We start from the raw sequence: 25,256 nt of genomic DNA on the forward strand, positions 1-25,256 counted from the left end.
GTGGCTTCCTTTGCCGGTTCTTTGGGAATAGCAGGGAACCCCTGGGGCTGGGCACACACACACACACAGTTTTTTGGGCCTGAGGTTGGTTTGTTTGTTTCTTTGTTTCTGTTGAACCCTTTCCAAGAAAGCAAACTTGCTGAACAGCCCCGGTGTGCTGTGAGGATGCTGTGACAGCCACAGACCCTCCGAACAGGCAGAGCTGACCAACTGCTGCTGTCATTGCAAATGAGCTCAAAACGAAGTAAAACGCCCCTAGTGACCAGTAAACCATCCCTAGTGACCAGTGCAATGCATTTCAGCTGACTCCTGGTTTGGGCTCCTCTTCCTCCCAGCTGCTGACTGTTATGATTCATAAGGGTTTGACTGAAGGTTACAATTACGTGGGTAATTGTTACATCACTTACTTTGTGTAGACTTCTTATTACTGGTCAGGGCTGCAATGTAATAAGTAACATATCAAATGATGTTTTAGATGCCTCTATCTCCTTGGCATAGGGCTTCTACCTAGCTCTGCTAACATCAAGGACCAGCTGACTTCACCAGGACAGAATTAGGCCCAAAGTAAGTAAAGGAGACGCTGAGACTCCACTGTCTACATTATTCATCTCTGTGTTAAAGCAAAAAATCACCAGTAATGACTTTACAGTGCTGGAGGTCAGGGCACCCTGTTACGTGGGCAGAACTGCAGTATTACAAAGTGGGGGGGCATCTGGGGCTTTAAGAAACAGAATTTTAAAAAGTGTCTTTGGCTAATCCTGATAGAAACACATTTCCAATATAACAAATAGAGGTGGGGGCTTTTTGTTTGTTGGGTTTTTCTTTTCTTTGATTTTTTTTTTTTTTTTTAATATTATGCTGGAATTTCTCAACTAACATTAAAGATGCTTGTAAGACAGGAAAGTTGTTAAAATGAAAAATGCAATTTATAAATGCTTACAAAAGTCACACAATTTTATTTAACTTTGGTAAAGTAATAAAAGGGTACATATGAGCCACAATCTTGACATTCTCATAAGAAATGATGAATACAGTGCAGAATGTTGCAGTTACATTAAACACTTAGTTTTGCTCAAGCAGAAGGAAACAGGTAATTCAATAGAAAATCCCACCAGTAATTTTTTTAAATGTGAAAATGGCCTTGTCCTTTTATAGTGAATTTAAAGCAGCAATGTAACTTTTGCTTAAGTATTCCTTAGAAAAAAAGGAGAATTTGGATATTTCCTAAGTTTAATGTTTTGCAACTCAAACCCAATAATTTCCCAACTGTTTATCTGCCAGTAAGTTATGTTCCCCTCAGGAGTTTCAGTCCTGTCCAGTGGTGTCCCCTAGTCCTTCTAGCCCTATTTAGTTGACAGGCACAAATGGTAGAGTGTCAGAAGTGGGACAGGACTGTTAGTTGTTATCTCAAAGATACAGCAATAAAATGTTTTTTGATACTAAATTGATGTGCCCTTCTGATTCTATTTATTTGGGGAGTTTTATCAAGAGAAATACTGTCTGTTTTGAAATTGCTCATGATCTCTTTATCAAGATTTAATTCAGTAAAATGTAATATAAAATGGAGGGTGCCCTAGTATATAAATTTATTTTCAGTATGCAAATTTATAGGAGCTGCACTTCAACAACCTATAGTAAAACAAAATGTGACCAGGATATGTTTTGCATACACTACTGCTTTAAATCCCATGAGTTGTATTCCTTTCTCCAGCTGTTCAGTTCCCCTTCTTACTGTAGAAAAGTTACACTTGCTTCTGGATAAACAATATTATCCTTTAATATACTAACATACTGATTAGTATTTGACAGTGGAAATGATAAGGTTAACACAGAATCCAGCCGAAAGGCTTTGCAAATGCATAGGATTAAAAATAGCATTATAAAGTGTGGGTGTACTTTCAAAAGTGAGATCAGAGACTTCAGTGTTTGTTTTCCATTTTTGACAGCATTTTAATTGATTTTAGTTTGGTTTTTTTTTTAATAGATTAAAAGGAGATGCCACAATTTAAAATCCAACTGGATTTTTCCCCACCCCACTAGCATATATTCCGCTTTTCGATTCTGAAAGTCAGATTTAACTTCAAGGTGCCTTTTGGTCTGCATCAGTTGCAAGTAAAGGTAGGCAACTGAGGATTAGAGTCAACAAACTGATGCCAAGGAAATTAAATCTTTAGGAAATAAGTAGTAAAATGTCAATACCTTATTTGTATCCCTGAAGTAAGCAGTTGGGAACGCTCAGGAGCAGCTCAGATCTGAATGTTGTCTTCTGAAATCACTTCTTGGAGTAGAACCACACTTTACAGGTCAGTGTGTCACATATCAAAGCTGACCTTCCTTTGTTATGCAGGATGCATGCAAAATCTGCTTTAATCTAGATCAATCAGCATAGTCATCAGCTGAAGATTAAATGAAAGTCACAACAGTAATTGCAAATTCCTCAGTTTCATCCTATATTACAGGGTGTTGAATTTTACTGTGTGAGACTTAAGTCTTAGAGAACTAGTAGTGGATGTTCCTTATGTGCAGCCCATAATACAGCTACTTAAACAGTGCTTATTCAGGGAGCTGATTCAGTCCATTAAAAAGGTTAAAAGTACAAGCTTAAAAAAAAAAATCCCAACCAAACAGAAGGGAAATAAATAAATAAATAAATAAATAATGTTTTCACTGCACTGTTTCAGTGGCCTGTGGACAGCTCCTAATGCTCTTTATAGGAATACAAGGGTGATTTAGGCAGTGCAACCACCCAAAATGCTTGACTTCAGCTTTAGTTACACAGAATTCAGAGAGAGACAACTCCGTTTCACCTTCCATTTCACTTTAAGAACCATTCTGAAATAAAACCAACTTGCCTATTAAAGATCTCCCCCCCCTCAAAAAAGCCATGTTTGAATTGTTTTGCTACAATCTAGGGGACTATCCTATGGTGTTTCCTCTTTTCAATAGGGTTGAAGTTTGAGACACTGTCGCAGTTCCCCCAAGATTTTACCAGTGTGTAGGCTGTAACCAACAAGTGATGTGAGCCAGGTCCTGTGCCCCCCTGCCCAAAATCCCAGCAATTGGAGCCTGAAGGCCAAACAAAACCAGTGTCGAGTCACGCTGTTTGCAAGCGCCCTCACCCTAAACAGATTGATGGTCTCTGGCAACTGCTGATCCTGGCTACCCTTACTTCAGCTTGGCACAAGATGGAGTAGGGCAGACCAGAATCTGTCAGCTGTGTTGGATCACTTCATTAAAAATCAAGGACTACGTGAACCAAAGAGGCTGACATTTGGGTCAGCTGCTACTCACCAACACTTTAAAACATCAGCAGTCTGTCCCCTGCGTCACAGGCCATTGCTGAACTTCTGAAATAAGTCTCGCAAGAAAGAACAGTCCAATCTAATCTTTGTGTTTGCAATTCTCTTCTGTATCTATCCTCCTGCTGCCTCCCACAGTAAAATATAAATACAAAATGTTCACAATTATTTCGATGGCAAGTATTTTTGTCTTCGTTCCCACGTTCTTTATGGTGTGTAAGGTGGTGGCTTTTCAAAAGGTGGAAAATACGGTGGCGAGTAACGAGGCGGCGCGTTAGAGGCCCACATATAGCTGGGAGATGGAGACATGGACTGGGGGTCATCGGAGAGGCCAGAAGGAGTGGAGGCTGGAAACACGCTGGAATGCTGCAGGGAGACAAGGAGAAGGCTGTAATGTAACCACTTCTTTATGCCAAGGACCTCGGCAAAGTGATACTTGATTACCAAGCAGTTCAAAATTAACACTGCAAGGTTCACCTCTGCAAAACGTGTACATACAAATAACAAATTCAGTTACTTCCACTTGCTCCTGCGCTGATTTTGGCTGTGAAAGAGTTCATTTTCTTCATAGCAGCTGCTAGGGGGCTGTGGTTTGGATTTCCAAGGGCAACAGTGTTGATCCCAATTCAGGGGATGTTTCCCTTGTCACTGGGCAGAGCTTACCCAGAGCCAAGGCCTTTCAGCTCCTCACCCCATCCCACCAGCGAGGAGGCTGGGGGAGCTGATCCCAGCTGACCCAAGGGATCTCCCAGACCACATAGCTTTTTGCTTTGCTTGTGCACATGGCCTTTGCTTTACTGTCCCCCAAATTTTCTCACTTTTGATCCTCTCCCTGATTGCCCCCCCCCCCATTTGTGTGGAGCCCAAGTGGCTGAGGTCAAACCACGACAACTCTTCTGGCCACTAATACACGGTGGGTTTGCCCCAGACAGCCCTGGTCCCCTGTGCTGCTGTTGGGCACCTGGCCCACCTGAACAGGCCACCTGCAGAGCAAACAGGGTTTGGTGGTGCCTGGACACACCAGCAAACACTGGAGCAGAGCCCAGGCACCACACACCCCTCCACCACCCTTCGGCTGCAGCACAGACTGAAATCACAAAGGTACCTGGCTTAAGGCCCTGGCAGAGACTCAAAAGCAAGGAGGATTTGCACTGTGCTGCCAGGGGCATGGGAATGCCCATGGGAAGATGGCATTAATTCCTCCTTCAACACAGGGTGAAAGGCAGAGAAGGTCAACGCTCTCCTGCACTCCCCTGTCAGAGCCAAACGTGGCTCAGGCCATGGAAGTCAAAACTCTCACACTTTCTCACCCGAACTGCCCTCAACCAAGAACACAGTGAGGAGTAAGATGTCAGCACTACTTTCACACAGGACTTTTTCCTACTGCCCAGTTCCCATCACAGCCCCCTGCAAAGGCCTGGTGCGTTCCTCACCATGGGAGGACTGTGGAGTGTCATTAGCGACTGGCACAAGCAGTGGCTGCTGCAACACCCACCAGCTCTCCCCAAAACCAGAGACCTGGGTCTGCCATTTCAGAGTTGTGTGTGAAAGGCTCCTGCAGGGCCACAGGCTTCCTCAGAAATTCTGGAGTAGTGCCATTTTTTTCCTGTGAAAGATGTGTGGCATGAGTGGGAAGCACTCTTGCACCAGAGGGAGTGTATCCTCTGAAAGGGATTTGAGAGGCAAGGCTGGGCTTGCTCTCTGCAGGATGGCAGGGGAGAAGGTGTCAGGTTGGTACAGTCACTGCTTGGAGCAGAGTTTCCACAGCCAGAGGCTCTCAGCTAAGGCTCTCATGCAGGCCCCTCAAGTTCCATGGAGGAAACACAATTCCAAGGCACAGACGTGGAATTGCATCTGAAAGAGAGACTTGACTATATTAAATTTAGATTACCTGAATTTGTGCCCAGCTTTTGTGCTGACTCCTAAGCCAACACCTGTGCTCACAGCATTGACACCCAGAGACTTTGATCCATCCAGCTGAGCTCTAAGTGTTAGCAGAGCCCAGCAGTACTTCCAGATAAAAAGTAGGAAAATCCACCCCTGCTGAGCTCTCTGCAGGTGCTGGGGCTGCTGTACTGACAAACCCTGAGTCTGACAGCACTTAGAACTGCTGAGAAGCTGAGAAGAGGACTTTGCAGATGAGCTTGGTTTGGTATGCACTGAGGTTGGCATTTTTGTAAGTGATACAATGCCAGTGACTGTTCCAGGTTTCATTAATCTCAAAAATGCATCACAAACCTGTATAAATAAATCCTAGAAATTGTGATATAAGTGTTCAAGTATATCTAGGTAGCCCTGACAGCAGTGCTGTCTAGTGGCACTAGCAGTAAAACCAGAAAGGTTTATATTTGTGTTAACTCTTAATGCATGGCTCTGATGAGGGAGATGGTGGCTATCCCAGAGCACACCTCTTAGTTGATGTCCAAGACCTTAACCTCTTGTTAATAAAAAAAAGTCTTCAGCCCTGATGGTTGCAAAGAAAATGTATGATGTGTGATGTAGTGAGAGGTGGGGAAGGCAGGCAGGCAGCAGGTTCTGTTGCCCTCACTTCAAAGGCAGCTTCCAGGAAAACACTGTAACCTTAATAAGAGAGAGCACTACCAAGGACTTAAGTCTTTCCAACCCAGTAGGAAAGATTTGATATTTTCTGCAGGAACAAGAAAATTAAACTGTGTGAATGATGGGAAGGCAGGTCTCCAGAGTCCTGCAGGACTGGCTGGATTTAACCTTGCTGCTACACAAGAAAACATCCTGTAACATTCCCCACCTGAAAGTCATAGGCAGAGTAGGGAGGCAGGTGAGGAGTGCTGTGGTAGTAGGTGTTGTAAGATGTCACTTGTGGCCTCGAGTAGTAGGTCACCGAAGGGTGTGCATTTTCAACCGTACAGTTCAGCGTAGGGAGGGAAGGAGTCTGTTAAAACAAAAAGAAGAGAATTTCAAGCTGCTAAGCAAGGCATGGAAAGCTGACAGCTGAATGAAACCAGAAATGGTTTAGAGGAGCACTGTGTGTCTTTAGACCTTGATTCTGTTGAATTAGCAACTGGCAATCCAGTTCCCTCTCAGGGCAGCAGCTAAGTCCCGAGGTCATTTCATTCCTCAGCCACTCATTGCTTCCTCTCAGATTCCATAGAACAAGCTGGTAATAGCCCAGTGCACACCAGTACTCAAACAAAACAGATTTGCATCTTCAGGAGAAATGACCCATTAATTCTGATTACTCTGTTATTCACTGCATTTTGAGAGATTTCAAATCCTCTGGTACTGCTGTTCACAGACACTTCTATGCATCTTTTTTTTTTTTGCAGAGGTTTAGAGGCTCTCTGATGTGGATCAAATCTCAAAGGGCTACAGTGCACAGCTGGGAATGTGTCTTCTGTTTTATTTGAGAAGATACTGGTGAGTCTGAAAAGAGTTCAGAGTTCTGCAGTAAGGTACCCTTAGTGCAGGGCCCAAGACTTCTTTGTAAGGAAAATGTATAGCCAGGACAAGAAATGCTCTTTTCTGTGTGTCTCATTTTGTATTATTCTAAATGAGTCTCAAGAGACTGAAAAAACCCTAAGTGTATCTGCTGAATGATCAGTTCTTCCCCACTGATTTGTGCTGTTCAGAACAAAACTGTATGGAAGGTTGCCTTGTTAAGTGAGGGTATTTCAAAGCTCATGTTGTCAGAACAGCATTTTCTCCATTATCCGATGTTTGGTTTTGATCCCCAGTTCACCCTCCCAGATTCCACACCATGAAGAAACCAGATGGAGAGTTTCAGCCTAACACAGTTGCTTAAACAACCTGTAAAGCTCAGAACGCTACTACTGCTATAAAATCAACAATTCATGAGCAACCACCACACATTTCCTTGTAGAACGAGAATGCTATGAAAAGGAAGATCAATTTTTAAGAAAGAGCTTATTTTCATTCATCCTGGTATTGCCAACACCTCTGAGAAGGTTCCTTTTGAAAATACAACCCCCTAATTCTGTTCATTTTTTCTAACTGTGCTCAGGTGGTGACTCGAGATCAGAAAAGTGAATCACTTCCACTTTCCCCTCACAGTTATTTCCTGCCCTCCTTTTCATCCAGATTGCAGTGATGCATAGACAATTTGCATGGAAATACTAATAGCTGTTCTCATGACTATTTTTAAAAGGCAATTTGCCTGAATTTTTTTGCCTTAATATACAGAGAAATTGATACCCTCTTACCATATCTTTAAAGCCTCCAAGGATTGCTGCTGTAATGATCCCCAGGAATAGCCCCACTATGTTCAGAATTGTTGCTGACCAGAGCAGGTGGTAAAGGTGGATGATGTCCTGGCAGCTGCTGACATCAATGTATTCATAGTAGCCTCCAGAAATCTCTACTCTGCTAAATTAGGGAAGAAAACAATAACGATAAAAAACTGCACCACGCATCATAAAACCTAAGTACTTCTGCATTCTGCAATTCAGTGACAGCCTGGACCTTACTACTGAGGGAGTGGGGATAAAGCCTGCTAGATCCCATGCCTGTGCCATCCAAGATCTCCCTGCACAATGACAGCAGAAGACTGATCTGCTCTGAAACAAACAAGGCCTGCAAATACCCAAAGATCCTTGAGTCTCAATCTGCTGGTTATTTCTACCATCAGAAATCTCCACAGAGGTCCTGCAGGCTTCCCAAGGACGAAGCAGTCTCCGGCAGCACCCTGGCAGGGAGAGGTCTTTCTGCCTGCATTTTTAGGCTTTACCACACGCAGAAAAGAGCATGGAGAGAACTCTGTGAAATCCAGTCAGGTCATCATTCTGGAAAAGCAAAAGCAGCTCCTGCAACACCTGGGCTGGAGTCTTGCCACCGGATCGTAGGGACAGGTACAATTTTGGAAGAATTTGTGATGGAAAGCTAGACCTTGATTTCACTTAGGAAGGCTGCAAAATGCCTTCTCAAACGGGTTAGATGTTCTTTTTTTTTCCTTCCTTCTGCATTTCAGAGAAAGTTGCAGGGAGAAGCTGTGAGCGAGCCATCTCCCTGGTATGCAGAGAGAGAACGCTTGCAGTGTACAAGGCCTCCTCGGGCCAGAGAGGGTGGGGGAGGAGAGAGAAGATACAAAAAGCCTTGGAGAAGGCAGGGATCGAGGCAGAGCATAACCCCAGGTCACACAGACCTGCCCGTTGGCTGGCACGACCTCCATGTGACACTGAGCACACACCGTGACCACCTCCAACAATACAACCTGTGTGTGCTGCTGGCAAGGGCTCGTTCCTGTGGAGATGTGTCAAGAGTGCAGAGCTCTCAGCCAGCCCTGGAGCACCGACAGAACATTCTGCATTGTTCAGAGAAGCACAGCACGTACTTATGCGTGGGAAGGGGCTCGTCCTGCGCTGCCACGGCTGGACATCAGGAAGGATGCGAGACTGCCATCACTTTTTCGGTATTTTCCATCCTTTACATGTGCACTAACCAGCCTTGAATGTCCGTGCCGTTCTTAATGAGATCCCAAAAGAACCAGCACCTCCTCAGCGAAGGATATTTTTGTGGTGCTAAGCAAGATTAAGATGGTAACAACTGGTATCTTGAATCAGAGAGGGCAAAATGGGTCAGAGGCAGGACCCCAACCAGCCTGCCTGGGGACAAAAAAACCCAAAACCAAAAGAAAGACAAATACAGCAAAGTTTCAAGCTTTTCTGTTCCAAACACTTCTCTGCGAATTGCTCTCTTCAGCCAATACAAAGGGATCATGTTCTGTAAATTGCCAAAGGAAGGTGTGAGCTTCACCCATCTGCAACGGCCTTCACAGACACAAAGTCCTACAGAGACCAGGAATCACATTTCCCAGCACAGAGAACCACCCACCCTTTCCCAACAACAGCTTTTGATCTTCCTCTGCCTCAGTCAATGATTTAAGTGGGGGCCAGCTCAGCTAAGTACTGTGAGAAATGCTAAGCCTGGAACAGCCCCAGGCAAGAACCAGCACTAAAAAAATCAATTTATTAATTGCTTGCTGACACACATTAGGCACTCCACATGATATAAGCAGCACATGCTGTAAATGACGCTGGCTTAGGTAGAGCAGCCTGATCTAGCTGGGGTGATCACTGCAGTGGCTCTGGATTCGTAACCACCTCCTGACTCATCACTGCACAGTGCTGATTCACCTTCCAACCCCCTGTGACCACGAACGATATTTGGATATGGGCAGAGAGGTTTATGAACCCCAGCCTGTGAGCTCTCCTCCCTGTTGGCAGGGTGGGGAATGGAACAGTCACAGGGAGAGGAAGAACAGTGTCCCAGTTTTTACACCGATAATCATCTAAAACAAAATGAGTCCCAGGGAACAAGCAGTGCCAACAGAGGAGGAAGGTATTAGGACAAGGGACACTCAATAGGGGGGAAAACTAGGGAGGACACCAAGCACTAAAGTCATGGAAACTCCTGTCCTCTTCATTTTTCCAGCTGGGCTGGCCCAGAGCATTCTCACCCATAGCTGGGATGGCTTTGGTGTGCTTCACACCCCCCTTTATTTGGTTAGCTGTTGTCTGGGACTCCCTGTGGCTGGTAACCACAGCTTAAGATCCCTCCCCACAGCAACTGTCATTAACCGATACTGTCCTGGCCTGCCAGGCACCTGCAAGGCAGACACCTGCTTGCTCTTCCCACGGCCAGGAATGGCATTTTTTGGCTTACTTCCCACAGTTGTACAGGTCACAGCAGAAGCAGGTATTGGTTTTTATTTTTGGTGTGCAGGGGGCACGGCGTTGTGGGTGACAGATCGCCTGTGTGAATACAGAGAAAAATACATAAAGCACATTAGGACACAATCCTCAAACAGTTCCTGCTGCTATTTGGCTTGCTCTACATGTAGATTTTGCACTGATCTCCAGATTAGCCCCAGGCAGATTTTTCTTTCCTTATCTTGCTCCTGCAAAGTCCACAGTTACTGGAATAAAGATGTACTAGGCTAGAACAGAGCAGCGTTTCCTTTCACTGTGGGCAACTCACAGACAAGCCCACACCTGCACAGGAAGGGGGGTTTGCAACTCTTACACGCAGCCAAGGTGTTGCTGAACTAACACAGCTCACCACACAGCAACTCAGAGCAAAGAGCTGTCAACAGCACGACACAAACTGAGACCAAGAACTCCATATTGGTGCATAACTGACCAAAGTGGTCACTGTCTGCCCTGGGTGGTAACACCCAAGCTCACATGGACAGGCTTTGGCCTGAAAAGAGAGTGGACCCCACCAATGCTGCTGGGTAGTACTAAACTTTGCACCTCAAGCAGGCATTCTAATTCAAAATACAGTGGTTATTCAAAACTAGTTGGGAACTTGGGAGCCCTGACAGGCTTCTCTTTGGAGAATACAATAGCAGAGGTGCACAGGCTGGTACATGTTGCTCATACCCACAGATATTACTGCTGTCTGAACTCTTAACCCACCACCCCACTCCTGTAAAGAATGCACAGCTGAAGATCTAGAAAAACAGGTGTGTTTTCCTATCCCCATCCCCTCCTCTCCACCTGCTCCTTCACTAATGAGGCAGTACCAAGCACGGAGGAATTCACCTCCTTGAGTCCTCCCACCCCAGGCCCAGCCTCCCGCCCCCTCCTCACTTTTCAGATCTCCAGGACACTGGAGCAGCCTCCTGGCAGCAGGTTCCTCCACCTGCACAATGAAGCTGCCCCTTCAGAGACAGCACAGCCAAACGTGCTCTCACCTCAGGCGGGGTCGTGCTCTTGGAGTAGTACTGACATCGCCCCGCGTACAGCGGCCTCAGGTCCTGCCGGAGGAAAGGCACCAGGATTAGTACTGCAGCAAAACAAAGAAACCACCTAAAGGGGCTGGGGAAACTCAGAGACTGTTTTGTACCATCCCAGCCACGGCACCCCACCCCAGCTCCCTGAGCCCTGGGTGATGTTTGACCCTGGCCCTCAGAAGGGTGTATTTGTTACAGCTAGCACAGGAGGAGCAGGGGCTTATGCTGGGCTCGTTTGGGTGATGGTGGCCATACTGAACTGAAGGATTTATTCCTCATCCCCCTCCAGACACATCTTAGAGCTGCCTGACATGTTTCTAAGGGTTCTTCATGCTGACTCATAACAATTTCTCATTAATTGTTGCCAAATTTGTCTTTCCTACGCTCTTCAGTGACTTGTGGGAAAGCTCTGGAGGATTACCAACGGCTCAGCCTGCAAACAAACACGCATTAATGCCTCCTTTTGGGGCAGCTTGGTCTCCAGGGCAAATCCTCAGGGAAAGCAATGCTGGAGGTGTATCCACATCAGCGAGTCCTTCCCAGCAGCAGCCAGACTGTCTCTCCAGGTGTCTGATCCAAAGCTCAGGGTGGCAGGGCAGTGGCAGCAGCAGGCGAGGGAGCACGTCTCCAGCAAGACAATGACATTTTTGGACTGTCAGGTGGTAAAGTGAGGCCAAAAGCCCACCCATTTATCAAGAGACAGAAACCAGAGCCCTTGTCACCCCACCTGCATTTTTCTAAAGCTTATGATTTAAACCAGCATTCAGCACATGATGTATATTTGCAGGGTTTGATGTGTCCCGATACAGGACTGCAGACACCATCACTTGCTCTCCTAGAGTAAAAGCATTGCAGGACCTGTGTTTTCCTGGAGGCACTTACTATGTGTCTGGCAGCAAAGACACCGTCTACTATGGCACAGCAGAACGCAGCAATGACACCAAAGCTGATGAAGACGATCGATGCAACCAGCTGAGAAAGGAAAACAAAGCAAAGTATCATCTGCCTCTCCACAACCAAGTGATTTGTGCCCTCTCCGCAAGGATACTCAAACCACAGTCAATAAGCCCTCAGGCAATCAATGACCCAAATGTTTGCCTGGGCTGCACAGCCTGGTCTCACTGAAGGCAGTGGGATGTGTGTCTGCTCTGGCAAAGCGGCAGGAGCGGCGGCTCTGTGCCAGATGGGTTCTCTGGGGACTTGAGATAGTAATGCAGGTTCTTCCATGACTTCAAAAGGCTAAACTTGGGCTGGGGATACACCTCCTCTTCTGGCTGCTGCTGTCCTTAACTCTTGCCTAACACAGTCCAGAAGGATCCTATGTGTATTTTTAATGTACCTCAGGATTTTTAGGTTAACCACACCGGTTTTACCTAGATCTCCCTAAGTGAAAACAGGCATTCCTCCAGCAGCATCCATGTGCAGACCAGGGCAGCTTGAGCAACGAGTGGGGATGCAGGAGGGCTTGCTTGGGGATGTGGAAATGGTCCCTGCACAACTGCTGACTTCACTTAGCTTCAAAATGAGAGAAAATAAAATGGTTTTCTAGATGAGGCAAGTATTCAAGACACAGACATAAAACCTGCAGCAGCAGATGGAGCAGACTGTGAAATGATCCCAGTGACAACATGAACATGTCACGGCCACTAGGCTGCTACTGGAATATTAGATGCTGTGCCACCAACTACTTGCAGGTGGCAGCAGGTGACAAGTTTTCCAGGATCAGATCCTACACTGGGACCTTGTTTCTGTGAGCTGCAAACACCTGCATTTCCTCCCCACTCAGCCCCAGCATCTCCACATCTGGCTCCCAACTCACATTATCCATTACACAGTCACCTTGTTTCACAACCAAACCAGTGAAATTACACAAGGGGAGGGAGTGCAGCTTCTCACAGTCTCAGTAGAAGAATGGGGCTTATGGCTTAGGTTATTTTGTAGCAAGTTTGGTTTTCCTCTGTACTGCCCTTTTTTTTTCATACTTACACTAAAGAGGATATTTTCCCTAAATAGCATGAGCCTTGGAGATGGGAAGTGAGCCAAACACTAAATATATACAATAAGGGTATTTGTCGGTCATGCCTGCTTGCAGATAGGAGCTGCTAATATGGTTGTTTAAAATAAATACAAGGTTAATGATGATACTTTCATAAGAGCCCTACCAGGAGATAAGGATCTAATGCTAGAAATGGGTTTGCTCACTTTATTTACACAGTTTCCTCTCTCCCAGCTGGAGAAAGAAAAGCCTGAAAACCAAACACTGAGAATTTATGATAAGAAAAATCAAACAGCAAATAGAAATATACAAATTAATTTTTAAAATCTCAGTTTTCCACTTGCCACCAAGATTTTTAATTTGGGCTTAATATTGTTACTGTAGCAAGCAGAAGTCCCTCTCAAGAGTTGAGTGATGTTCTTGATTGATCTTCACTCTTCTAACTCTTGATGAAGTCAGCCACACCAAGTAGCATTCGGACAAGAAAAGACAAACTGGGTTTGGACAGGGCAGGAACCACAAAGCAGGAGTGTCCTGGGCTGAGGATCCCTTTGGGCAATGGTACAGTCACTCCTGGGCTCTGGAGCTGTTGGTTCTCCCTTTCCCCTGGCATGGATGACTGTCATAAAGGCACGTAAACCACTGACTCCTGAGCTGAAAACTGCTGAGCGGGCAGCTGGGCTGGGTCAGAGCTGCCTGCAGGGCGGGCAGCTGGGCCTCCCTGGGGGGATGAGAGCTCTCCCTTCCTTTGGCAAGTGGGAATTGCAGATGTATGGCATGGCAGTTAAAACACAGAGGTCTAGTGCTGACAGCAGGCTGGAGAGAAGGGAGGAGTGAGAGCTGCTTCAGCTTAGCTCTCCCCTTAAGCCACGCCGGCTCGCTCGACTCCTCACACTCCCCACTCACAGAAACAAGCACGAGAACATGGCTGCAGAAAGTGCTTTTAGCTTTTTCTGCCATCAGCTGTGTAACAAGCCAGACCCAGACTGTCTTTTAGCAAACTAGGACACTGGGGGAGTTCACGGCAGATAAAAAAATAAATCCTGCACTGCCAGTGGCATTATGGAAACATGTAATGGACAAAGCTGCCCCTGGGCAAGGAGGAGGTGTGACTAAAGCATGGGGACAATAAGTGACAGCTACTGCATGTCCTCTGTGCGGTCAGAGCAGAGACACGCTCGCTGCCAGCCGAGGCAGCAGTGACGCAATCCCTGCAAAGCTGGGTCGCGTGTGCTTTTTGGGACACAAAATGATAGAGGGATGAAAAGAACAAACACAGGCTACCCAGGGCTCTTCAGAATAACCAAACAGTCAAGTCAGAGCCATGCTGTCACTCGTGGCCACTCCTGTGAAGGGTCCAGGACTGGCACAACATGGTCATTGCTCAACCAGACACCGACATGCTGCTAATACACGATGAGCAAGAGGCTGAAACCCCGCTAGGACAGAAAGAACAGGACATGTTGCTCTTGCAGAGCCAGGGTGAAAACAACAAAAAATATCCACTGGGAAACTCACCTCCCCTGCACCCTGTCTGACTGTGGGAAAGGCAGATGTCCTCTCCTGCAGGGTCTGCCTCACCCTCTCCCTCCGGCTCTGCAGGGAGCCCGCTATTTGCAAAGCAAAGGCTAAGGCAGCACAGCCCAGCTTCTGGATTTGGACAGGCAGGAATTTCTCCCATTTCCCCCTGCAGCTTGGCCACCATGCCTTAGCCCTGGACAGCAGCACACCCTGCTAATCTGACCCCTGAGCCCACTCCCAGAGGCAGTTCGTCCCTGCAGAAGCAGCAGCAGCCAAGAGGGAGAGGCTGCAGGGGCAGCACCACCTCCCTCAGCTCTCTGCAGCCTCGTGCCAGCAAGGCTGGAGAGGTCTTGCTGCCAGAGCATGGGGAAACCGCTGGGGAGGGGGATTGCAGCTGCTCTCCTGGGAGAGCCCAGCCGAGGCAGGAGACAGATCTGCCCACAGGGTGCTCCAGGAGCTGGACTGCTCCTCCCCACATGCCACCTCTGGCCAGCCACGTGTGGGCAAGCAGAGGAAACAGGCTTGGAAAGATTGAGCTCGACAGCCTGCCAGGACGGTATCAGGTACCAACTTCTACTGATCTTTCTCTACCTACATCTTTTGCTAAAGTCTCCAAAAAGCCTTCCCCCTGCCCTAAGCTCTGTCGCTGACATCTCCAAGCACTACAGCCTCTACCTCTAGGCATGGGCTTCAAGATGTGGGGTTTGTAAAAGACCATCTGCAAGACGCCATCGGAGACCCAGACAAGTCCACAAGTGTCCCATGGCAAGCCAAGTGTCCTGTGCTTGCCAAGAGGGGTAATCTGAGCCAGCTCGATCCCCACTGCACAGGCACCCCCTCCCACCCCAGCACAAGCTGAGTTGTGACTGTCTCCCCTGGTTTGTGCTATCTGCATGTTCACTTCTTACTGGAAGAGGTGTTTGGAAATAGGAACCAGCAACAGGTGTGTTACTCAGCAGAGTTGGAGAGACTGGCTGCTCCTCAGTTACATCAGTCTTCATGCTTTTTGTCATGATGATATCTCAAGTGACTTATGCTGTAGACATTTGTAGAGCAGACAGCTCTGAGCACTCCTGTCCTCAGGAAGGACTTTCTGCTGGGCTCTCTAGGGGATTTCACCTCCAGACTGCCTGCTTGATCTTCTGCTCTAACCTTTCCTTAGAATAGAAAGTGGCCAAAAGCAAGTTTTCCAGAGTTCTGGGCTTCTAAGTATTTATTTTAAAAGATTTAAAATAAGTATATTATTTTTATCTTATTTACCATATTATGTATCACATACTGTGACAGCTCAAAAGAAAAAGCCCTGGGCATGAGTCTGTGAAGCACTGACTATCCTGAAAACTCCAAATGCTCGATTTCAAGCCCTTTAAAAAAATCCCACCAAGTTCAGTGAGACTGTGTATAGTCACTTTGTGCTTCCTTGAGCATTTTTTTTTAAATTTAAAAATAGCAGGGTTAATAGCCTTGTTCTCCTGGGCTGCCAGAAAACATCTCGAGTTCTCAAGAGGTATGCACTACTACCCTGGAAGAGTTAAGAAAACCAATAATACTCTTTACATACAATACTTGAGTTACTGTCATTTTTTTCAGAGAAGTTTTTATAAAGAACTTACCATTTGCCTTTTGTTTTCTATCAAGTTTGATCCGATTATTCCAAGAAACGACCCAAAACCAAGCTGCAAAACAATGTATTGTTAGCATTTAGATCAGGATGATACCCAACATATTTTGTATATAGACAGAACACATTTAAATCCAGAAGCAGCAAAAGAACATACTGTGGATGTGTGAGCACTCTTCCTTAGCAAGAAACCAGTAGAGTCTCACTAGCAGGAACTATCAGGTGTGTCCCACATGTGGCACTAAAAGCGTGTGTAGAAACCAAAAGGATGAGTTCTGAATTCCATCCCCGCCCCAGTGATGCTGAGTAATGGCTGGTGGATGAGGATATGCACTGCTGCCATGGAACAACCCTACCAGCACTCAGGAGTCTCCAGATGCAAACCTTGCAGGACCACGGCACTAACATCTGCAGGACCAGGCTTCTGTAGCCTCACTGAGCCTGAGAGCAATCACCTCAGTTTTTAACTCAGAGACTTTCTTGTTGTGAACTATGAAATAAGGGAGATTTATACTTTAGGAGATTTAGCAGCTTTCTGCCTTCTCCTACTCCTCCCTCATTTCCAGGGGTGAGGATGAATTCACCAGGGTCTTCTACCAGAAGAGCTCACGCCAACCCAGCCAACGGAACAAGCTACTGCAGCAAAAGCATCTTTTTTTTGCTGCCATAACTGACAACACTTATTTCAGCTCAATGCAGTCATCCAGGAGCGTGATTTTCCACCTCCTTTCTCCACAGCCTTAAGCTATTTAGCTACATGAAATAGAAGTTTCCAGGACAGAGCACACCTCAGCCAGGCCAGAAACAGGGCCTTCAAGGAGGAACCACAGACTGTGAGGGGAGATGCAGAAGTACTTCTGTGTCACGCCCAGAAAGGTCTTTGGTCGGTCTAGAGCATATCCATCTCCACTTCCATGGGTCGGCAAAATGAGAAGTGCCGGAAAAGTCCTACGGTTGGACCTGTCATATTAAGCAGGTGCAAATCCAGACAACAGACCAAGGGATGGTGAAGATCTGGGTGAGAATACCCAATAATTGTCCAACTCCCCAGGAAGCAGAACCTGGAACTGATATTTTAAGATCCAGGAATAGAAAACAAAGGGTTAATAAACCCAGTCCTAACAGGCAGAGGCACGTACAGAGATTAGCAGACACAAATGTGATAAAAAGTTGGGCTTAAATCTTCCTCTGCCCTGCTTAAACCCAGTAACCTTTGGTGCAGTGCCATGGGCAGGGAGGGCAGCTGGCTCAAACAGCAGGGATTAAAGCAGAGCAGCTGATCAGGCAACACACACCTAAGGCAAATGCTCAAGAAAAATGTTTTGTGCCCTTTGAGCTTTATCTGTAAGAGAAATATCCACATGGTCTTTCAGAGCAGCTTCAAATCAAAAGCCGAAATACTTCTGATATTATAAGATAATTCAAAAAGAAGAAATTACAGCAAGTCTGTACATCCAACAGGTGAAGACCGAATAAATCAGTGGATTCTCATTAACAGGAATTCTCATTGCATTAATGGAAAAACTACTCGTTCTTCTGTGGATGGGACAAAGAGATCTTAGGAATCTGCATCAACTGCATCATTTATTTGCTGATGGATGTGATGCCTTGGGATGTCTGTCTGAAAGGAGGACAGGACACAAAATGAATGCACTTTAGCCAACATCCTTGGCAAGGAACCACTACAGAAGAGGTTTGCCAATGAAAGTGTAAGAAAGGTCAGTCATTTACACAGATTCTGGAAGCTGTTGTAACTTGGAGACAACACACATATCTCACAGTCTCACTTCACAAGGGTGCTTGCCCTGTGCACCTGATCATTGCTCTTGTCCGCTGAGCATCACTGTTATATTCCAGGCTTCCCTACCCCAGCTCAGTCATCCAGGCACAGGTGAGGACATTTCCCACAGAGACACAGCCAGGGTGTTCACCGATGTAGTCGTGAAGGTTGGGTGGTCATGGAGGAGGGTGAAGGCAGCCTGTCTATAGGACATGTCACTGCACCCTCTGCTTCAGCTTCTCCAGTTGTACCAATGAGGAACTGAGTTGTTTTGGTAAAAAACTAACCTCAAACCCTCAAAAAACCCAAGCAAACAAAATCCCACTTGTCTGGATGGTCTCCGGTGGCCGGCTCTGTTCTTTTTTTGGAAGAAGAGGCCTGGGAAGACAATCCCCTGCATCAGACAGTCACCTCTTTGCACATCTCCTCCTGCACAGGAGGTGTTTGCCCAAGGAACACAAGTTGAAGGAGTAAAGAACGGTGCATGAGGCGTGGCAGCGATGAGACTTCTGGCTGTGTTTTTCCTTACCTACCAAGGCAGGGCAGTCAGGGTATGACTAACAGAGCACAGAACCCCTGATGGAAATGCAACAGCAGTGTGAGGTTCTGGATGACAAGAGCTGCAAGGAGCAACTTCTTCAGGGCTGTGGAAGTCACCTGCCTGGGGACAGCTCACCAAGTACTCGTGCACCGCAGCAAGCCCTTTTTCCCAGTAAAGGGAGGAATCCCAGCTTGTTATGAAACATCGGCTATTTTAAGCACCTGCTGAAGCATCCAGCAGCACACTGGAATGTTTTCCTGTGCGCGGAGACAGGTGAGGTCATCACACATTGCCATACAGCAGATTAATGAACCGAGAGGGGGAATTTGGTGAAAAACACAAATTGCCAGGGTGCCTCTGAATAAAGTATCTCAACGCCCTTCCCAAGTCCAGGAATTCATTAATTCCTTGAGCAGACTAAGTCCTAAAAAAGCGTTAGTGATGCTGACGTTCCCAGTCCATAAATAGCACGGGAGATGTCAAGGGGACGTGAGCAACAGACTCAACCCATCTGCATCAGTCTGCAGGACCTGCTCTGAAGCACGAGGTTCAGCTCAGGCTGACAGGGCGTAGGCTAAGTGTGGAGCGTTTGAAACCCTTCTCAACACCTTCCTTCTATACTTCTCATTAAAAAAGATCAGACCTAAATGCAGGAGTTACTGTGAGAAACCAGAAAACCTAAACTGAAGAGGCCCAACATAATCTGTAACAATGTTCCACACTAAGGGCTGTAAAGGGGCTTTCTTCAGTCACAGAAGAACTCGGTCACAAAGTATAAAGCTCCCTGAGATCTGCAAGGTGTGGCAAATAAATCAAACAGCAACAAGGCAAGAACAAGCCTCCACTTAGTTATCTGGACTGGTTTCAGGCCTCCAAATCAGAAGTGCAGCACTCCACAGCTGTTACCCCAGAAACCTCTAGCTGGGGCTACTAGCTACACTAATAAGGGTTGCTAAGACACCCCTTTTGACTGCAGTTCAGTGCCTCTTTTTGAGCATATCTCAGACATGCATAGGAAAAGACCAGGACTTGCTTTCCAGTTTGGATTAGACCTTTGCTCGTGATGGGAGAGGCATAATGTACTTGCCCCTTATGCTTCTGCAGGAGGATATACATCTAATAGCAGGAAGGCTGGACACCAGTGATCTTCTCTAAATTAAGCCATTTGAAGCTAAAAGATTGTCCTTTCCCATTTTCAGCTGTTGCTAACAAAAAAAAGAAGAAATGGATGTGCTCGAGGCTTTGATGTACACGATCCCCTGGCAAACTGCCACAGCTCCTCATCCAGGGACTCCAAGTCATTAAACACTTTGGCAAGTGAACTTTATCACCACAAGTCACATGAACAGTATTCCAAGAGCTGGTCTCTCAACTGTTCTTGGCACCTATGGTCCTTCTTTGCCTTCCTTCTGCCTGGGCTCAATGTGATCTGTGCAAACAAAAGAAGTTCTATGGTTCCTTCCATTGACATAAAACCTATTTACCTGTCATACCATTAGCTCAAAAGCATGTTATTACCTAAGCTCAGAGGAAGCTGCCACGTGGATGGGATTTTTGCATGGGAATGAGCAGCAGGTGCAAAATAATAATAAAACAAATAAATCAAATGGCAATGAAGTAACTGAGCAAAATATTCAGGACAAGATCACCCTTTATAACATTTGCAGCATTACAAGGGACTTTGTAGGCAATAAGTTTTCTAGACCTACCTAGGAGTTCTATACTTACAATAACCCCTGGGTAATAACCTCCAACAGTCACATTTTGGGTTCTTGTTGTAGCAGCTAGGCCCACCGTTAGAATTAATACTGACACAATGAGGAGAGTCACAGTTACGTAGAGGGAATTTCTTTTTCTTCTATTGAACGACCCTAAAAACACACACACACAACAGAATTTGCTGATTCCATCTGGGGACAGTCACAACACCACAAATTTCTCCTCCCACCGCCATCCACATCATGGTGAATTTCCTTTCTTCTAACTTGAGAATATTTTTGGGCTTGGTTGTCACTTTTCACCTTCACTAACATGCTTTATCAAGCATTACTAGGGCATCTGAATCCACATTTACTTATCACTGCTCTGACGTAGATGAAGAGAGCCTTAAGAACTGTAACTCTGCAAAGCTCATTTAGATACATCAGAGTCTCCCAGCCCCTCCTGGCCTGGGGCAATTGAGCTAATGAGGAATATTCCCATTAGGCACTTATATATTTTATAATCTGTCTGCTTATATCAAGCTAAATAACCACACTGTATGCTGCTTGTTTTGAGGGGGGCAATATTGGCTGTAATCATAAAGCATCCACAATTTTCCATGCAAATGAGACATCACCAGTAACAGCCACTTCTCCCTCTCCTGTAGTATCATCCCCTACTTTCAGCAAGGACCAGCTATTTTTACCTGCTTGAATAATGAAATTTGTGGATTAGTAAAACTCATCTACAGCTGCCTGATGATGAGGTTTTTTTCTTTTATATATTTATAGATCTCCCAAATGAACAAAAATATAAAAGAGTGATTCCACCAGCCAAGAGGAAAGCTGGCTGCGACATTACACTCAGCAACTTAGGTGTGTTTGCTCATTGGGTGCTCTGCCATCTTCAAGTCACTCCGTGGAACAATCCTTTTGACCATATTTCATGTCCTACCAGCACCTGCAAGAGTGGCTGGTAGGACAATGGATTATAACAGCCCCCAGCCGCACTCCCTGTGGGCTGTTGGGGCCATCCCAAATCCCATTCCCACAGCCTGGGGCTCTCCAACATGCCCGGGGAGCAGGTAAAGGTATTTCCCACCCTAGAGGCTCCCAAGCCACGTGCATGCTCCCAGCACTTCTCAGGGTGTTTCAGAGAAGGGCAGGGAACGTGTCCCAAGGGCAAGGAGCTGCTTTCACCGTTGCTGAGTGTATTCCCCAAAGCAAACCATCCTGGGAATCCCCATCTGCGGTGTTCAGGGGCTCCCTGACAGCCTGGACATGGCTACATAAAACACTTGCAGAAAGGCCAAGACTTGGCCAAGCCAGACACAACCTCCTTGTCCAAATTCTCCAGAAAGAGGAGCACACCAGGCCTTGCTGGGAAGCTTCTGTCTCAGAGATGAACACCCCAGGTGCCCACAAGCCCTTCCGTAGGGCTGTGCATATCTGCAGAGCAGATAGAGGGATCTTTTCACCCCAACAGCTACACCAGTGCAGCCATATGGACACACATTGGTACAAATTATCTCCCTTCCTCCCTAGGGACAGCTCTCCATGGGGAAAAGGGCAGCAGCTCCCCACTGCTGCTCCACACCCACTCCATCCTGATCCACCAGCCGTGCTGCTGGCAGGAGTGCTCCCTTTCCATGTGCTCTGGACTGGCACGGCTGCCACAGGCATGGGGCTGGATCATTTCACCCACATCCATCAGATGAGCTTGAAATCACAGACGAGTCCTAAACTTGGGGCTTAAAAGCCCAACACAGGGAGATCATAGAATGGGTAAGGCTCAAAAGGACCACTGGAGGTCATCTAGTCCAACCTCCCTGCTCAAGCAGGCTCCCCTAGATGAAAGAGCAAGAGAGGTTTGTAAAGAAAAACACCATCCTTTCTGACTGACCAGTGTCTCTGGAAGGAAAGCTCTCCACCTGCAAACCTTCTGCTCATGTCCCAGAGCGCAGCTCAGACTACATCAGTGGGACATCACTGGTTCTAAGAGCAAGGAGCCTGACAATTAGTTAGTCCTTAGCTGGAATGAACAGCTACACAGTTACTAATTTCAAACAAAAAAATAAATTAAATAACTACTGAAGAACCTTAAGATGCAGGCTGGTTCTTTTCTCAATGATCTTTAGCTTTTCATGCCATGCTTTTACAGCCTGGAGATAAAGGTATCCAACTGTTTGCTGCTGGTTGTATTTGGGGTTATTCTTTTTATTCTCCTCAATCTGCCAAATAAGTTAATAATATAAAATCTAGTCTTCTAAATCGTTCAAAATTCATCAAGATATTAAGCTTTCGTGTATGTATTGCCTCCCAAATTCTATCACTTGTGCCACACTGCAGTGTCCATGTAGCCATTCAAAAGCAAGTGTCCCATAAATTTCTTAAAATTCCATAGCACTGGGACCAAAACTTAGCTGAACAAAACTTTAGAACCTGGAGAGAAACTGCTGCTTCTTACACAGATTAGTTCTGGAAGGAGAGGAAGAACGAACCCGTCTTGCTTCCACATGATTACCAAACTTCTGTTTACTGCTACAGTTTGGCTGGCAAACGAGCAGAGGGTAAACAAACCCAGCCATATGTTCCTTGCACAGCTCAAACCCTGCACGGCTGGGCCGTGTGGGCGTGCAGATGTTTGCGTGCCCTGCAAAACCACCCTGCAGAGCACGGCCGAGTGGGCGCCGCGGGCACAAACCAGCGCTCCTGCGCTGCCATCACAGGTGCTGCAAGAGGGTACCATGAAAACACCTGCAAAATGTGCCATTTGTCTCAAAACCAGGGTATTTTTCAACAGCATTTCTGCAGAAAAACGCCCTAAAAGAAGCAGCTCGAAACACCGTTTATGGATTCTGAACTTGTTTTGGCACCACGTTTTCCACTCTTCGTTTCCACATTGTTTCCCAGGTCAGGAGTGGCACACATCAAAATGCAATAGAGAAGAGAAACAAAAGGTTTCCAGCTGGAAAATTTCTGAAAGCTTTTCAATAGTTCTCATAAGATTAAAAAAAAAAAAAAAAAAAAGCTTCTATTCCAAGTTCTGACAAAACCAACTATAATCCTTTAACTTGATATCGAAGAGAGATGTGAAACTGAAGAGATAATGTGATTACCTCCACTTTAGCTCTGTACTGGGACACTAATTACATTTTTTCTTTCTCAGAAAACATGTTTTGCTACGTGTTTAGAGAGAAAATGGTTTTGTACTTCTGTAAGGATGCCCACAGCTGCTTCAGTATACATGGACTCTATCTCTGTTGAGCTGCTGAAGGGCTGCCCTGGCAAAATCATTTCCCTCAGTGTTAATTTTTGCTGAAAGAATTCTCCATCAGATCATTCTTCTCTCTGCTCCTGAGCTTGGTACAGCTCTGTAGACAGAAGTGGAGCTACAAGAGCTTTGCTATCTCTGCTTTTAAGAGAGAGCATTAGCCTTTTCTCTGTGATTTATCCCAATTAGATACCTCAAAACTTGCAGTGCTTACCACAGTGTGAGTATACAAGGTGGTCTGAAACACTGCTTAACTGTGGGAAGGAGATGTAAAGAAACTACTGCCATGCATGGTCTGGGTATTGCTTTTGCTAAAATGGCACTCCAAATGTGGACTGGTCTTAGAAAGATCATTTTTATTTTAAGCATCAGAAACATCCTCTTATTATCCTTGCCATATATAAGCCCACTCTGAAGACAAGGTCGTAGCAGGTTTTTGCAGATTACTTTAAAAAAAGTTTGCAATAATGCATATCTTTGTACTGCCCTTGATTTACTCCTGTTTTTTCCTGATTATTAGAAGAAAACAGACAAGATGGCACAGAAACAGCACCGACTTCTCCATCTTGTTCTTTGGGGGGGAAGTGGAAAGCCAGAAAGCGAGGAATAAACGCAAAGTAGCCCAAGGAAGAAAGCCAGCTTCAACTTTTACCCCGAGAGAACGGAGGGGCGGGGGGAGATGTCACCGAGCCTCCCTCTCCCCAGCCCCTCTCCTTTTGTTCCATTTTTTTCTGCTAAAACCGCGTCAGCGTGAGGGCAGTGACCCCGCCGCCCCCCGACTGCGGGCCGGGCAGCGCAGGGGCGGGGGCTGCGGGGGCTGCGGGGGGGATCGCGGTCCGCACTCAGGGACGAGCGGCCCCGGCCCCGGCCCCGTCAGCGGCCGCTCCAAAGGACGATGCTGCTGCCGTCGCCGCCGAGGGGCCGGGCAGCGACCCGCCCGCGGGGGTCCCGCCGCAGCGGCCGCGGGGACTGCGGGGACACACGGACCGAACCGTGCCCCGCGGCCAGACCCGCGCCCGGCGGGGGAGCGGCCCCGTCGCTGCGGCCCCGCGGGGTCCCCGCGCACCCACCGCCCCGCACGGCCCCGCCCGGGGTCCCCCCGGCCCGGCACACTCACCCACGGAGTCGGGCAGGGCCACGCCGCCCGGGCGCTGCTGAGTCAGGGACTGCCGCATGGTGCCGGTGCCGCCGCTCCCGCCGCAGCCGCGGGGCCACGGCGGCCGCCACAGCCCCGGCACCGGCCGCGCCTGCGCAGCGGGGCGGGAACCGAGCGGCGGGGCCGGCGCGGAGCCGAACCGAGCAGAACCGAACCGAGCAGAGCAGAACCGAGCAGAACAGAACTGCCCCGAACCGAACCGAGCAGAGCAGAACCGAACCGAACCGCACCGCCCGCTGCACCCCCGGCCCCGCGGGGAGCGCTCGGGAACGGGCACGTCCTTCCCAAGTGACTGCCCGGGGCCGTCCCGCTGGAAACAGCGGAATGACAGTGCCCCGGGGGAGCTGGGGAGGGAGGGAGGGACAGAGCTGCTGCCCCATCTCCGCGAGGGACACAGCCGCTGCCCCGTCTGCGGAGGGGACGGAGGTGCCGTCTCCGGGAGGTCCCGCCGCACTCACCGGCAGCCCGGCCAGAGGGGCTCCCCGCCTCGCTGGTGTTGGCTCTCCTCATCTTTCTCCAGCCCCTTTACCTTCAGCAGGTCCCAGCCCTGTTGCTCTGGGACACTCCGTCCTTCCCCAAACACCTCCCTGGCACCTCTCTGTTACCCCGTCCTCCCCATCTCCCTCCTCCCTGCGGTGT

The 25,256-nt window shown here is 47.3% G+C and overlaps 1 protein-coding gene across 2 annotated transcripts; it reads right to left on the reverse strand.

Annotated features, from left to right (window-relative positions):
- Positions 1-936: 936 nt before the first annotated feature.
- TMEM255A (transmembrane protein 255A) lies at positions 937-24,726 on the reverse strand. Of its 2 annotated transcripts, none has more exons than XM_050310199.1 (9): positions 24,579-24,726; positions 20,216-20,358; positions 16,159-16,221; positions 11,911-12,000; positions 10,990-11,052; positions 9,957-10,045; positions 7,499-7,658; positions 6,067-6,210; positions 937-3,665 (listed from the first exon to the last, which is right to left on the reverse strand). In XM_050310199.1, exons 1-9 carry the CDS (start codon positions 24,634-24,636, stop codon positions 3,507-3,509), a joined length of 969 nt encoding a protein of 322 aa, XP_050166156.1. In that variant the 5' UTR covers positions 24,637-24,726; the 3' UTR covers positions 937-3,506. The 2 variants fall into 2 exon arrangements, with proteins under 2 accessions (XP_050166156.1, XP_050166155.1); XM_050310198.1 differs by having other exon boundaries at positions 7,499-7,661; positions 24,579-24,725.
- Between the last annotated feature and the right edge of the window lie 530 nt (positions 24,727-25,256).

The sequence above is a fragment of the Myiozetetes cayanensis genome, unplaced genomic scaffold, assembly GCF_022539395.1.
Source record: "Myiozetetes cayanensis isolate MyiCay16 unplaced genomic scaffold, myiCay2020 scf15, whole genome shotgun sequence".
NCBI classification, from domain to species: Eukaryota; Metazoa; Chordata; class Aves; order Passeriformes; family Tyrannidae; genus Myiozetetes; species Myiozetetes cayanensis.